A 14,054-nucleotide genomic window follows, 5' to 3' on the forward strand; every position below is an offset into this window, starting at 1 on the left:
AAAGTGGAGGGAGACATGTGGTAGGAAGTAGAATGCCTTGGGGTAAAGGGGCATAAGGAGTTTTTGGTTGGAACCGGTGGGATGTTGATGTTAGCGTGATGATCTCTGCCTTGTATGGTTCAAGAACTCGTGAGATCTTGTGAGATATCTCGTTTTTCCATAAAGAGTAGACGAGATCTGGGTTTCAATCAAAATCTCAATCAACCGCTATTTTAAAAGCACCACATCTTGACCAAGTGAAGATATCTTGGTGAGATCTCGATGCTCTGGCTTCCTCTCTTCGTTGTTTTGCTAGAAAAGCCTTTTGTTGCAGAAGTTTTGGCTGGAACACCTCCTAGTCTTCATCAATAACTCCTACAACTACAACAACGATTGAAGAGGTTCAAATGTTGATGAAAGGTACAATTTCATCCCTCCTTTTTTTCTTCCAAAACCTATGATTTACACTTGTTTTGTGGATGTTGATTAAATATATATTGAACAACTTGGTTTTATCTTCATTTGACTCTTGAAATATAACTTTTTCTAATTTTGAGCCGGTCAAAGGTGCAGGCTGAGAACAAAATTCCGTCGAAACTTGCGAAATTTCCACCAAAATTTCCCATTTTGGGAACCTCGAAACGAAAAACCAAGGGATCAAAATAAAATCCCAAGTTTCGATCGAAACCGGGGAAATTTCGTCGAAACTGGTTCAATGAGAAAATTTTCCCAAATTTCGTGGGAAACATGAGAAATTTCGTGGAAACCTGGGACTTTTTCCTGCAAGTTTTGTAGTTTGCTCAAATTTTCAATTTTTTTTGTTTCTTTCATGTTTCCCCAAATACCACGACAAATACCCCCTCCATCAGGATTTCCCTATCCAAATTGCTATTCCTTCATTGCATCTCCGTTATTTTAGGCATGTTGATGACCGACTTATAAAGTTATAGTTGTCGATAACTATATAACAACCATAGGCATAAAATGTCATGGGATTTTAATATTCCTTGTTGGAGGAGATGATGTTAAGTCATATAACAAATACAGTGAAAATTGCAAAATTTCCACCGAAAATTCCCATTTTGGGAACCTCGAAACGAAAACCAAGGGACCGAAATAAAATCCCAAGTTTCGATCGAAAACGTCAAAATTTGGTCGAAACCTCAAAACCTATCAAAACTATGTCTAAACCTGTTTAACCTGAAAATGACCAAATAGTTGGAATGAAAAAAAATAATTTTGACACCACAATTTCATGAGATCAACATGAGGAAACATATTTCATTTGGAAGCAATCTAAGGAAATTTCAGGCACAAACAAAACTAGGAAATTTCGTGGAAACTTGAGAGTTTTTCTTGCAAGTTTTATAACTTTCACTAATTTTCAATTTTTTTGTTTCTTTCATATTTCCCCAAATACCCCCTCCATTAGGACTTCCCTATCCAAATTGTGTATTCCCTCAAACTTGTTATCTTAGGCATGTTGATGACTAAACTTATAAAGTTGTAGTTATCGATTACCTTGACAACCCTAGGCATTAAATGTCATGGGATGTTTATGTCCGTTGGTTGGAGGAAAGGATGTTACAGGTATAGTACTACTCAGCTCACAGGATGGATCCGCCGAGGCACTCCTCTTGGCATTGAGTTGTACTTTCCTTTTATTGTCAGTTACTTTGTATTTGATGTTTTGAAGTTAGAAATTATATATTGAATGTTATGTACTTAAGTAGTTAAGTTTATAGTGTACTTTTTGGACAACTCTACATTGATGTTATATACATTGAATGACATATCTACATTGACTTTTTTAGCAAAATGCATGTGTCAATGTGTTCTTTATACTCTAATTAGCTTAAATGCAGTCTCACTCTAAAATACTCCTTCCAAAACCTATGATTGAAACTTGATTTGTGGAAACTTGCATTAAATATATCCTGAAGTTTCAACTCGGTTTTATCTACACTTTCCCGGACCTAGGTTTCTCATTTTCACCCGGTCGAAACTTGAGTTTCCCTCAAATTTTTTTTCTATGGGTGGAGCAGGAGTGGGAAGAGCTGCATAGTGCCTTGGTATTTTTAGTCTTGTACTATTGTGGTGTAACTTAGAACTATGCCAATCTTGTTATGTGAACATGCTTGATGTACAATATGTCATAGTTGTTTGAAGTTAAACCTTTTATATATATATATATATATATACATATACAGTCATGGTTCTGTACGTCTATATTTTAAGTCTGAATCTTTACTTCTTCAGAGCAGCGGTTTCAAACTTAGAGTCCAACTGAAACCCACATTTACAATTGTTTTCTCATAAGTCTAAGGCCACCACTATTTTTAGAAGCCTAAAATAGGCTCGATATCAGTTTTCAGCCCAAAAGAGGCCTAAAGCCCACTGACATGGGACCATTGAGCTGGGGCTAGATGGGAGGAATTTTTCCACCATGTCAATGAGATCTCAATTTTTGGCCTCTGAGATGGCCGTCAAGATTGAGTTCTCAAACATTGCCACAGAGTGGGAGAGGTTACTTTCTTCTTACCTTCAGAAGACTTGGCAATGAACAACCTGGAAAGCTGTGAGGAAGTAGCAGGTGCAGTGTGCTTGGTAGACATTGTGGGATGACCCTGATTGGCAACAAAGGGTATGGAAGTAGCAGCAATCAGCCTAGGGTCCATATCTTCCTTGAATCACAGAGTGTATTTATTAGGGAAAAGGGAATCTTTGGGAATGGTGATCTTTACAAAAGGAACTTCTGGGTCTTCAGTAGCTTGATTTGCAAGTATTGAGGGCATAGGTGAGGTAACATCTTCTTAATCAAGGAGTGATCCAGCAGTGGTAACAGGTTTGGTAGAGCTTTGAGGAGGTGAACTAATCAGGCGAGATTGGGGGCTTGAGCAGATTCAGCTTGGGGAGCAGAGCTTTCAGAAGCAGAGGCTGGCTTTGGGAATGATGCTTGCAGGAGACCTAGAGGTGAGCCAGAAGCTGGCTGTTTCCTGCATCTTCTGTGGCGATGGCCAGAAGCTGTTTTGCTGTTCAACTCTCCTTCAAACCATGTTAATTCTCAACTTGCATCTGTTGGTAACTTTTTTCAGCATTTCAAACGAGCGCTCATGCTCAATGGCCTTCATTCTTATCTTGCGCTACATTTTTATGATCGATATCATCTTAAATTAATATATTTGTTAATGGATGATGCTAAATATTGAATATTATTGTTTGAGGTATTTTCCCATTTAGTTGGGAATCTGTTGGGATAAGGTTGAGTTGTTGCACTATGTGAGGTTATCCCTTCAATCTATCCTAATCATTCTATTTTGCCCCTGTATTAAAGTGCACTTTGTTTCTGTTGTGGTACTGCTTATTTTAAAACCTTTGAGCCCCAATTTATTTCTCCGTGATTCTAATTTGGCCCACATTCCTCATTTTGTTTTAAAAGTTTAAATCCTGTCAATAGTAAAAGCACAAATCAGTATGCTCAAACACTCACAAAACAGTGCCAGGATTTCTATATACATTATTATGTGTTTTGTTTGGTACTTCACCATATCAGTATACCTGCAAACCAATGGAAATACTGCTTCTGGATTCCTGCTACTGGATATTTTGTCATAACTCATAACTAAAATATACATATCAACAATTTCATAACTCATAAGAACATAAAAAATCATTAGAGAATAAAGAAACTTCTAAATTAACTAGTAGACCTTTTAATTTGATAATTTTATTTATATCATGTTCCAGCATGCTGCTACATTTTTAATGAATGTTAGCGAAAGAGGCATTTTCTGCATTTGATTGGATTTACATATTTCAAAATGGGTCTCTGGAGCTCTCTATGTGGTCTTTGTATGACACATTTGAAGTACTATTTCAGATTCTGAAGTTATTCATCCGAATTTTCTTACATGAGTAACACTTTTATTTGTAAATTTTAATGGTTCATTAGAACTGTAGTTGGTTATTCATTCTTTACATAGCTACATATGATGCTGAAATAAATGTTTACTTGCAAAAACTTTATTTTTTGTCAGTTTATTCTTCAGTTATGGTGAATATGGATTTTATGTTCTATGTCCATGAAATTAAACATAAGAATTAAATACTGAAGTGTAGTTGAGTTTTGTGATTGGAATTTAACATCAGCTTGTTATGTTCTTGATGCATATCTAGATGCTGGTTTACGAGTTCATGCCTAATGGCACACTGCTGGATTGGCTTTCTGGTAATTCTGGTACACTAATTCCATAGTTCTGTCAACTGTTCATCATGTTTCAACAACCTCTGCATTATTTTACTAAGCAGTCAAATTCTATTCAGATTAAGTTATATTTTCTTAATTCTATAAATATATAGGAAGAGCAACTTGTTTAAGGATATGTATGACATTTGTTAAACGATATGTGAACCAACATGTCCAATCATAGTGTACCAAGCTCTAGCAATGCACATGTCTAATAAAAACTTTGCTTTTGGATTTGAATGCTAGTCATCATGTCATCAGACTTAATGTCTCAGATGGGCTTTGACGACATCAACTGCTGAGGAATGCCAAAATATTACATTGACAAAAATGTGAAATGTTAATGTTACTCAATGAAATGAACCCTTGAAAAAGGAGACATGGGTGAGCCCATGGTATGGAGGACTTTGTGTCCATCTCATTGGTAAATTTTCAGCCCCAATACATGTATATGTGATTTGGGTATTATGAAAGTTCAAAGTAAAGAAAAGTACAAGATTGCCATAAATTTGTAAAAATATAATATGTAATAATGGAGGCTGTGGCATGGTTTTAATTTATACAACTTTGAGGGTTCATTTTAATTCATGACATGCTCATTTTCTGTTGAATTCCCTTATAATATGGACCTACCGAGATGTGGATCAATTGCTTGCAAATGACAAAGTTATGAACATAAAAGTCCACCAACCCCTGCGACCATTTTCAGCTCCCAATAATAATCAAGGCCAAAGTTAAAAACTTATTTGCTTCTCTGAATTTCTGTGGATACATGGTGCTTAGTTTCCCTTTTCCTTTTAAAGGGGGTGGGTTGGGTGGCAGGGATGAGAGCTGATGATTCATGATATCTTCCTGGTACAACAAAAACTGGTCATTAAAACCATAAATCAACTGTTGGTTATACAGAAAACCAGCCTTTTACTAACCCCCCCCCTCCGGAAAATAAAAGGGGGGGGGAATAAATCACTTTGTTTCTTCACTGTAATGGGTGCCAAATTCCTTTAATTCAAAAGGATGAAGCCCACTAGTATTATCTTATCTTTTTACCAGTTTATTATTCTATGAGAAGCACATTTTCATAAAAGCATTATTAGTTCTATCTTGCTAAATTCTACTTATAGTGTCTCTAGGATGTAGGGCAATCCTAAATCAAATTCTGAAATATGAGTTTTGTTAGAAAACAAGCATTAAATAATCAAAACAACATCTGAACTTAAACAAAGAAAAGAAAGAAGAAGAAGAAGAGAAGAGAGATAAAGAACCAACAGAAGAGGCCTGTTATTCAACTTAAGAGTCTAGAATCACAAAGCCCTTTTATTTCTAGCTTATAATGAATCTAATACAACTTGAGAGACAAGTAATTGTCCTCTAGGAAAAAGAAACAAAAAATTACAGCTTTAGTAACTTTCCAGCTTCTAAATTAGAAAGTTCTGAAAATAGAAACTGCCATAGAAACTATGCTTTTTAGAAACTCCCAAAACTTATGTAGCAAGAGTCCTACATTAGAAATAAAAAGTAGAGTTGCACCACTAGCATTATACTGTTCATGTAAACAGTACTGTGAATAGTAAAATAGCCCAAAGTGCATATACTTCAACAAGTCTGATGATGATTTGTTCTTGCATGCCTATTCTTTACATCAGTTTTTAAATTCTTGTCTCTCTGGCTTGTTGCCCCCACTCTTCTTTCAAGTAGGAAGAAAAATATCTTCTTTTGTTTGACAGTCAAATAGTAATTAATCCATAAAAAACCAGCACTTTATTTCCCTTTTAATCAATAAAATAAACCTAAACATTTCATAGTAATTGATGTGACAGCTAAATCAGAAGATACTCTAAGTTTCAGTAGAAGGCTGCGCATTGCACTGGGTTCTGCCAAAGGGATCCTATATCTCCACACTGAAGCAGATCCTCCTATCTTCCACCGGGATATCAAAGCTAGCAACATACTTCTGGACTCGAAGCTTGATGCTAAGGTTGCTGATTTTGGACTCTCACGACTTGCACCAGTTCCAAAGGACAATGGAGCTATACCTGATCATGTATCTACAGTTGTGAAGGGAACTCCGGTATAGTCAGCTCTTTTAATTTTTTTGTTGTAGAATAATAATAAAGTTTTCCATTGGAATGAAAAATTTTGGCTTGGAAAATTCTTGCATTCCTTTGTCTTCTATTTTCTTTTTTCTTTTCAAATACCCATATGAAGGGTGAATTAGAAGAATATTATGAGATATATGGATAGATCACAGTGTCAAGATATAAGCATTTATCATAGTTGTCACAGCAACTATGCATCAAAGGTGTTGGAGTGGCCCCTAGGCAACCCTTGGGGTGCACTTTATGACAGTGCATGATGCTCCCACCACTGCAGCATCCGAGAGGGGCAAATTTATGCTTCGTTACCCCCATTTCTTGGAAAGGCTGTTTCCATGTTTCAAAACTGCAACCTGATGGTTCAAGGGTGCAACTTCACCATTTTGCTAAGGTTTGCCCACTTTTAAGTAATATAGAAATCTGACATAATTATGCTAGTAATGACTCAAAATGAGGAAATGAAAAATAATAAATGAAGTCTAGCATATAATATAAGCATGCTCATAAAAAAAGCAGAACTGCTTATACAAATTAATGTGTACTTGTGAAGTGTCAATTGGAATTTGGGAGATGAACATAAGAAAGGAAGAAGGGAGCAGAAGAGAGAAGCATAAGAAAAATGAAGAAAGCGTCTAGGAGAGATGTCTCCTGCACACCTATATTACTTCATCAATAACATGAAATAAATTATGTGCACTTCCCTAAGGAGCTAAAAAACTAAAAGCTAAGAAAGAGAAATTAAAATATGAGGCAACTAATTAACAAACTGATTAGTTCCCTAAAGTATCCTTACCAGTTACCACACAAACTATAACAGTTTCAATATGATGTGCTGTTGCCTTGGACCCAGGAAAGAGCCAGAGGCCTAGGAAACACATTGCTCACTACAGTTTGTAGAATGGTGAGTTTATAAACAGTAACATGCCACTGTATCTCCCCCCCCCCCCCCCAAAAAAAAAAAAAAAAAAAGAAAGAAAAAAAGAAGAGAAAATAAATAAGCTTTGTATTAGAGAGAGAAACAATATATAATAGGCAGACTCCAAAAAACCCTGAAGGGAAAATTGGGAGGGGACTCCAATACAAGAGGGCATTCCTTCCTAACAATGGACCCAAGTGGGTAAAAAACCCAATTACGTCCTGTAAAACACAACACACAAGAGTCTGTGTCCTTCCAAATCAACTCTCCGAGCTTATTAGGTAACTCATCTGGGTTCCATACAAGCTGGCCATTATCAATTGACTACTGGATCATAATCAAAAGGTTGGTTTTGTTCTCTCTATAGATGCAATAATTCCAATTCACTAAGCAAGTGAATTTTCTGGTTAATTTCGCATTTAGCCCTACACTTTCCGACGACCTTGATCTTCCAATTAATGATGTCAATGGCTAACTTGGAATCTGATCTAATAGAAACCTCCATAAAACCCTTCTCAGCATACAATGTCAATCCTTTCAAAATTGCTTGAAGTTCCTTACTGAGAAATGACAAGTCACCACCCTTCCCTACATAAGCTAGTTTTTCCTTAGGCATCCCTTACCACGCTACCATAGGTTGCTGCCACATCAACTAATGCACCATTACAGTGCAAAGTCACCATATGAGGGGGAGGTTTGTTCCATCAAGATGCTCTAGGAACCCAGCACCTCCAGGCTATATGTATGCCCCACTTCTCTGCAACATTTCTGCCCTCCTGTAATACTCAGAGCTTTGCACTTAGTCTGCATATTTCCAACAATGGCTGCTGCACTTGGGCTTTACTTTTAGCTTTATTTTGGAACAGCCTATAATTGTTTTCATTCATGTCAAATATGCAGAAATCGCAACATATCCTAATACTAAATCAGTTATGTTGTTTTTAAATGTGTTTAAGTGATGGAGATATTTTTGAAATTTCCTATGCTTGTAACCATGCACCCACGCATATTTTGTGCACTGAGATGCTGTTTTGTCTCCACCCCTCCCCCCCTTTAATTCATATTAACTGCATTCAGTCAGTGCAAATGCCAGTGTTGTCAATGCTTAATTGACTTGCAGCTAAAGCATTCTCTCACCTGGTGACTTGTGGTTTTCCTAAGTCTAGATTTTTTTTTTTTGGCTTTGCAAACTTGAAGTTGGATAATACTATGTTGAGCTGCGCTTATGATTATCTAGATGTTGTAATATGTACTTAAAAGTGAGTGAATCATCTACAGGTCAAAAGATTATTATTAGGTTTAGTTGTGTTGGATTGAGTTGAGTTTTCTGTAAACCTAATTTTGTATTCCATATGAGTATTAAATTTACCATTGCCTACTGTTTCAGTGTTCCACTATGTTCAGGCCAGTTTGCTTGGACCACCCCAAACATTGCTTTGGTAGTTAAATTTAAAGCAGGAAATTGATCCTCTGGTCATCTGGTGTTTCTTAAACATGAGAATTATGTTTTTACTAAGATATGCAATGATCAAGATCTAGGTTCTGAGTCTGGTTTTGGCCAGCTAGAAACCAGGATATGGTGAGATTTGTCAAAACCAGGCAATTTTGGAGTAAAATTCAACATGTGTTGGGGGGATTGAAACTACTGAAACTTGTTAAAACTGCTGAAATTGGTGACAATTTGGCATTTGTTGGTAGGAATTTCCAATTTTTTTCCAACATTGGTAAAAAAATACTGAAAGCTTCGAAATATTGTTGAAACTTGTTAAGATCTGGGACTTCTAAAATTAACCCATAGTTTTGTCTTGGTTTATTGGGAGATCATGATTTAACAAAATTTTGGCCCATCTCAGTCAAAACTTGAACCATAGAAACATGTGATGTCAAATCCTGATTTTAGCAGCCATTTGACCTCTTCCAATTTGGTCTCTCAATTCATTTCTAAGGACAAGGGAACCTCCCCTTGGAAAAAATTCATCATTCCCAATAAACTGAACTCAAGAAGGAAAGCTTGTAGAAGAACTGCAGAGATAGAGTCACCTATTTTAATCACCATTCAACAATCACTAATTACAACAATAGTTAAATGATACTCTTCTTGGGCGCATCTGCACTGACTATATTTCTTAGTTCTATAATTTAGTATCAATATGAGTATCTAGTTATAACTGGGTCCATATCTAAGTTGTTAGGCTCTATCCAAGCATGGATTTCATTTCAATGGGATTCCAGTCGGTAACTTTCTTTAAGGATAGATGCTTATGCATATTTTACACATTACAGCATGCTGATTGAAATAAGGTAAAGGTATAAGCACCCTGTGCATTGGCTGATCTCTAACTCTGCCTTGGCAATTTTTAGGCAAATAGCTAGGTCATCGTGTAGTTTGAAATATGTTTGTAACTAGGCCAGTCTTCCCTTGTCAGTAGAAGGTTGACATCATGATTGTCTGAAAAATGAAGTAGCAGCTTCTGTTGATGCTGACACTAAAAATTCCTACGATCATTGCCTTTGGAATATTATTTGCCATCCACCATATGGTTGGGTATAATTAGGTTAGTTGGACAGTACCTCCTAATGTAACTACTAATGCATTATCATTGATGTAGGGCTATGTTGATCCAGAGTACCTCTTGACCCGTAAGTTGACGGCTAAGAGTGATGTCTATAGTCTTGGTGTTGTATTTCTGGAACTCTTGACAGGGATGAAAGCAATAACTCATGGTAAAAACATTGTCCGTGAGGTACTCTCTTACTTCCTTTTAACTGTAATCCATAAACATTTCATGTACTCTTTTTTAGGATAGAATGCTGCATATCTCTCCCTAATTACCAAAATAAAAAAAAAAAAAATCACCATTATTCATAACATTTTATGTGTTTGCACTAAAGAACTCCTGAATCTTTACATAGAAAATAGTTAATTGTGTTCCATACAAATAGAATTTTGATTTCTAGCTTTATTTAAGCTCTCCCTTTCATATAAACACCTCCTCCTATAAATTAAGATGATCATTTTAGACTGGTACGACACTTGATCCATGGCCTATAAAGAAAAGATTAGAAATGCAATCTCATCAACTAAAAACAACTAGGAAGCTTGTAATTTTGTTTTCTTTTTTAGATATTGAGAGTTCCATTCTAATTGAACATTTTGATTAACTTTTGTTTAGGACACATCACCACTGAGAAAACACAGGATAACAGACTCCATAGGGTGTTATTTTTCCCTGTATTCTTCATGTTCAAATGCAGTTATATAGTCTTTGTATCATTGATTTTAGGTGAAGATGGCATCCAAATCTGGTAAGTTGTTCGCAATCATAGACAACCGGATGGGTTCGTATCCCTTTGAATGCCTCGAAAAGTTCATGGCTTTGGCCCTCAGGTGTTGCCAAGATGAAAGAGAAGCACGACCTTCAATGTCAGACGTTGTAAGGGAACTAGAGGACATACTTTCTATGAATTCGGAGTCTGATGTCATTTTTACAGAATCTACAGCAGCTCTTTCTGAGAGGTTGACATCGTCATCTTCATCAGCCTAATCAACCTATATGCCAAATTGTCTCGTTTGATGTTTCAGGTGGTGATCTTCATAGGATTGATATCCCTACCATCACATCTTGCTGATAAGATCACCAAAAATGTGGAGTTTCCGGTAGCAGTCAATTGTAAATATCAAGGATGGATGAATGCAGTAGATATATATACTTTTTATATATGTTTGAGTGCAAGTTGAGAGTGTATATATGTCATAAGTATATATAATTTTTTTGCTTTTTATATATATGTTTGAGTGCAAGTTGAGAGTGTATGTCATATTTCTCAAATTTGCTTGTTTACATTTTATTGGATATCCAGGGCAAGAAATCCATTTGGTGTGTTTAGGTACAGGTCCTCTTATAATTTTTTATGGAATAAAAATTTGTAGCACCCAACTGTTACGGAGTGCCATTTTAGTTAGTGATAAGTTTGGTAGCATAGTTTGAAAACCACAAGTTTGACCACAGCCTTTTCCGTCGTAGCTGAACATACCGTTGATCCGGATTATTCCTAACTATGGAGGTACAAAATTTGGCCTTCATGGCCTGAACTCGTGGCTTTGGGCTCAAAATTTTGGCGTTGGAGGGTGCGTTAGGGCCTGTTCAAGGTGGCCCTGATTAGGGTTAGACTTAAGTTAGGGTGAGTGCTTGATTAGAGGTGGCCTAGCCAGCTTGAGAAATCTCTACCTACTATCTTGTATTTTATCGAAAAAAAAGAAAGCATTCCATCTTGTAGGTTATTCTTGGTAAAAGTAGAGTGATGGAAGGGAATTTTGTATTGTTTTATTGTTTTGTAGTTAGGGTAGGGAGGTTGTATTCCTATCAGGTTTGACATGACCCTGTCTTGTAGTGAGAAGACATTTCAATAATTAATGAAGGACTAAAGGTTCCAAAATCCCAAGGACGAATACTAAACAAATCAAATAAAAAACTAAAAGCATAAGCTAGGTAAAAAATACCTCATTATGGTTTCCCATTATCTTTCAACATTTTGGGGTATTCTTCTTCAAATTTCTCTATGAAAGGAGTCATAAGACCTCCTTTGTCCTTTTATCCCAACGGCGGACAACTAGAACTCTATTCCCATCAATGGATGGCGTAAGAGCACTCCATGCATCGATAGGAAGTTTCGTGTTCATTTAACCAATTCCCACTGGTGTCTCTAGTATCTCTTTAGTGGGGTTCTCCCATACATACAAGTCTTTTTTTCTTCCTGCATAATCATCTGAGAAAGAAAACAAGAAATCACAAGGAATGAATTCTAACGAACTTAGTAAGGCAACAATCACGTACATATATTGTGATCAAACTAGGAATACCAAGCTAAGTATTCCCCATGTCATAATCACACCAAATAATAATAGTCCACAACATGAAAAGAATACAAGTAAAGTGAACATCATTCATAATTCATATTTAATAAGTAAACGATCATGATAGTAATTACAACAAAAAATAGTCATTGGCATGTTTAGAATAAAATAATAGATCAACATATCAAACAATCCAGGTATATATGTAATTGTGTCTTTACCCAACTTAGCAAAAAAATACGGATAAACGTGGGAAGTCCTCACAACCAATTACTCTAGTAGATCCATAAAACACCTAATTTATGTTCATAAAGTTATATTAGAGTTTGGGATTCAAACTGAGCAAAAACAACCTCAAAACAATTTTTGGAACTCAACTAGTTGCTTAAGGTGGCTGTTCAAATCAATCGATCGGCTCAAGCAATCGCCAACCCTTCTGGTAGTTTTCCAAGTCCGAAATTTGGACTTTTGATCATCCATCTTCGACAGATTTTGGGATGATCTCAAGTCTAAATCACGTTCTTAGAGCATTACAGAGGCCTCTTCAATCAACGAGAAAACAAACAAAACTTATCACGAATCTGGAAATAGAAATCTCCTTCTGAGAATAATCGCCATAAAAATAGACATAAAGTCTATTCTCTTAGAGATCCGATTAGAAACGATATAAATAATAATTCTTCATCTTCAATCAATTTCCAAAAAAGATTCAAAAGAAAAACTACTCTCTACAGAAGAAATTAATAGATTGAGAAAGTAGTCTAACTAACCTTCTCTAGAGTTCAACGATCAACCAAAACTCCACAAATCGAGATCTTCTTCTTCTCCACTTGCCTTCTAATGTTACAGCCATCCCCAGTAGTCTAAAACATTAGACTAATGCAAAATTGGGTTTTAGGAACCTTAAATAGGATGTGGAGGGCAAAACATGCATTTTTTGTCGAATTTTCAAATCAACCGCCAGGGGTGGCGGTTGCTTGGCCAATCGCCTTAAGAATAGCCTCCTAGTACTCTGCAGTACTCAGGCGTTTTGCTCTTTGGTTGATCCCTAGCTCTACTGCAACCTTAACCAACATGTAGAGGGCTCTTACCTTGCTCATAGACAACATCTAAACTTGACTTTCTCGCACTAGATATCCACCTGCCCAATCCATCCGGATTCCCACTGGATTTTCTTCTGGTTCTCAGTAAGGTAGATTCTTCACCTTCATCTAGATCCATGGGCTTTGGGGCCGAAACGTAGACTTCAATTTAGATGGCCCATAACTTGATTCAACTAGAAGCTCAAGTACTTGGACCTGCATTTGAGGTTTCAGATTAGGATTATGGGGGCTATTACAACCTCTGTGCTTAGTGCCCTCAAAGTTTCAATCATGCGTATGTGGGTAAGATAATTTGTTGTTCTATTGTGTCTTGTTTGAATAACTCATAGAGTTCTGTTAGGGTGCTTGATTCAGAATCTAAAGTCACATTGTCATAGACTTAGAGCACCTAGCTGTTCAAGAACCATATACAGGTTCTTAGAGTATTGTCATAAGGTGATGGTTCTATGATGACCATAACTCATATAGATTCTTTGTCTGTTCAGGTTTCTTCTCACATTTTTTGGTTGTCAAATGTTTTGTATGTTCCAAAAATTAGGTGCAATCTCCTTTCTATTTCTATATTTGCTGAAGAGAATGATGTTTATTTTGTGTGAATGCCAAAGGATCGGCATAATCATCAAGAGTTGATCAGAGGCCTGAACATTAATAGCTTATACTGTGTTGATTTTTTTGAGACCAAGCACCTGTTGAACGTTTTGTAGAAGCTTCTTCACTTTGAAGCTCTGTTTCTCTTGGTTCTGTTGCATTTGTTACCTCTACTGTGGATTGGCATCAAAGGTTGGGTCACCCTGCTCCATATAGAAAAAGAGGAAGTTAGGTTAGAAAGCTGATGGTTCTTTTATTGGGTAATGCATGTATA

The 14,054-nt window shown here is 36.4% G+C and overlaps 1 protein-coding gene across 1 annotated transcript in view; it reads left to right on the plus strand.

Annotated features, from left to right (window-relative positions):
- LOC149024048 (putative LRR receptor-like serine/threonine-protein kinase At1g06840) overlaps positions 1 to 11,169 on the plus strand; it is a 35,746-nt gene extending 24,577 nt beyond the window's left edge. Inside the window, 5 exon segments of the mRNA XM_089144426.1 lie at positions 4,156 to 4,207; positions 6,043 to 6,293; positions 9,844 to 9,978; positions 10,519 to 10,776; positions 10,778 to 11,169. Of these exon segments, the coding sequence (XP_089000552.1) occupies positions 4,156 to 4,207; positions 6,043 to 6,293; positions 9,844 to 9,978; positions 10,519 to 10,776; positions 10,778 to 10,864 (783 nt within the window). The 3' untranslated portion in view covers positions 10,865 to 11,169.
- The last annotated feature ends 2,885 nt before the right edge of the window (positions 11,170 to 14,054 follow it).

This window comes from Hakea prostrata, chromosome 2, assembly GCF_041222555.1.
Source record: "Hakea prostrata isolate BN-2017 chromosome 2, UWA_Hpros_2, whole genome shotgun sequence".
NCBI classification, from domain to species: Eukaryota; Viridiplantae; Streptophyta; class Magnoliopsida; order Proteales; family Proteaceae; genus Hakea; species Hakea prostrata.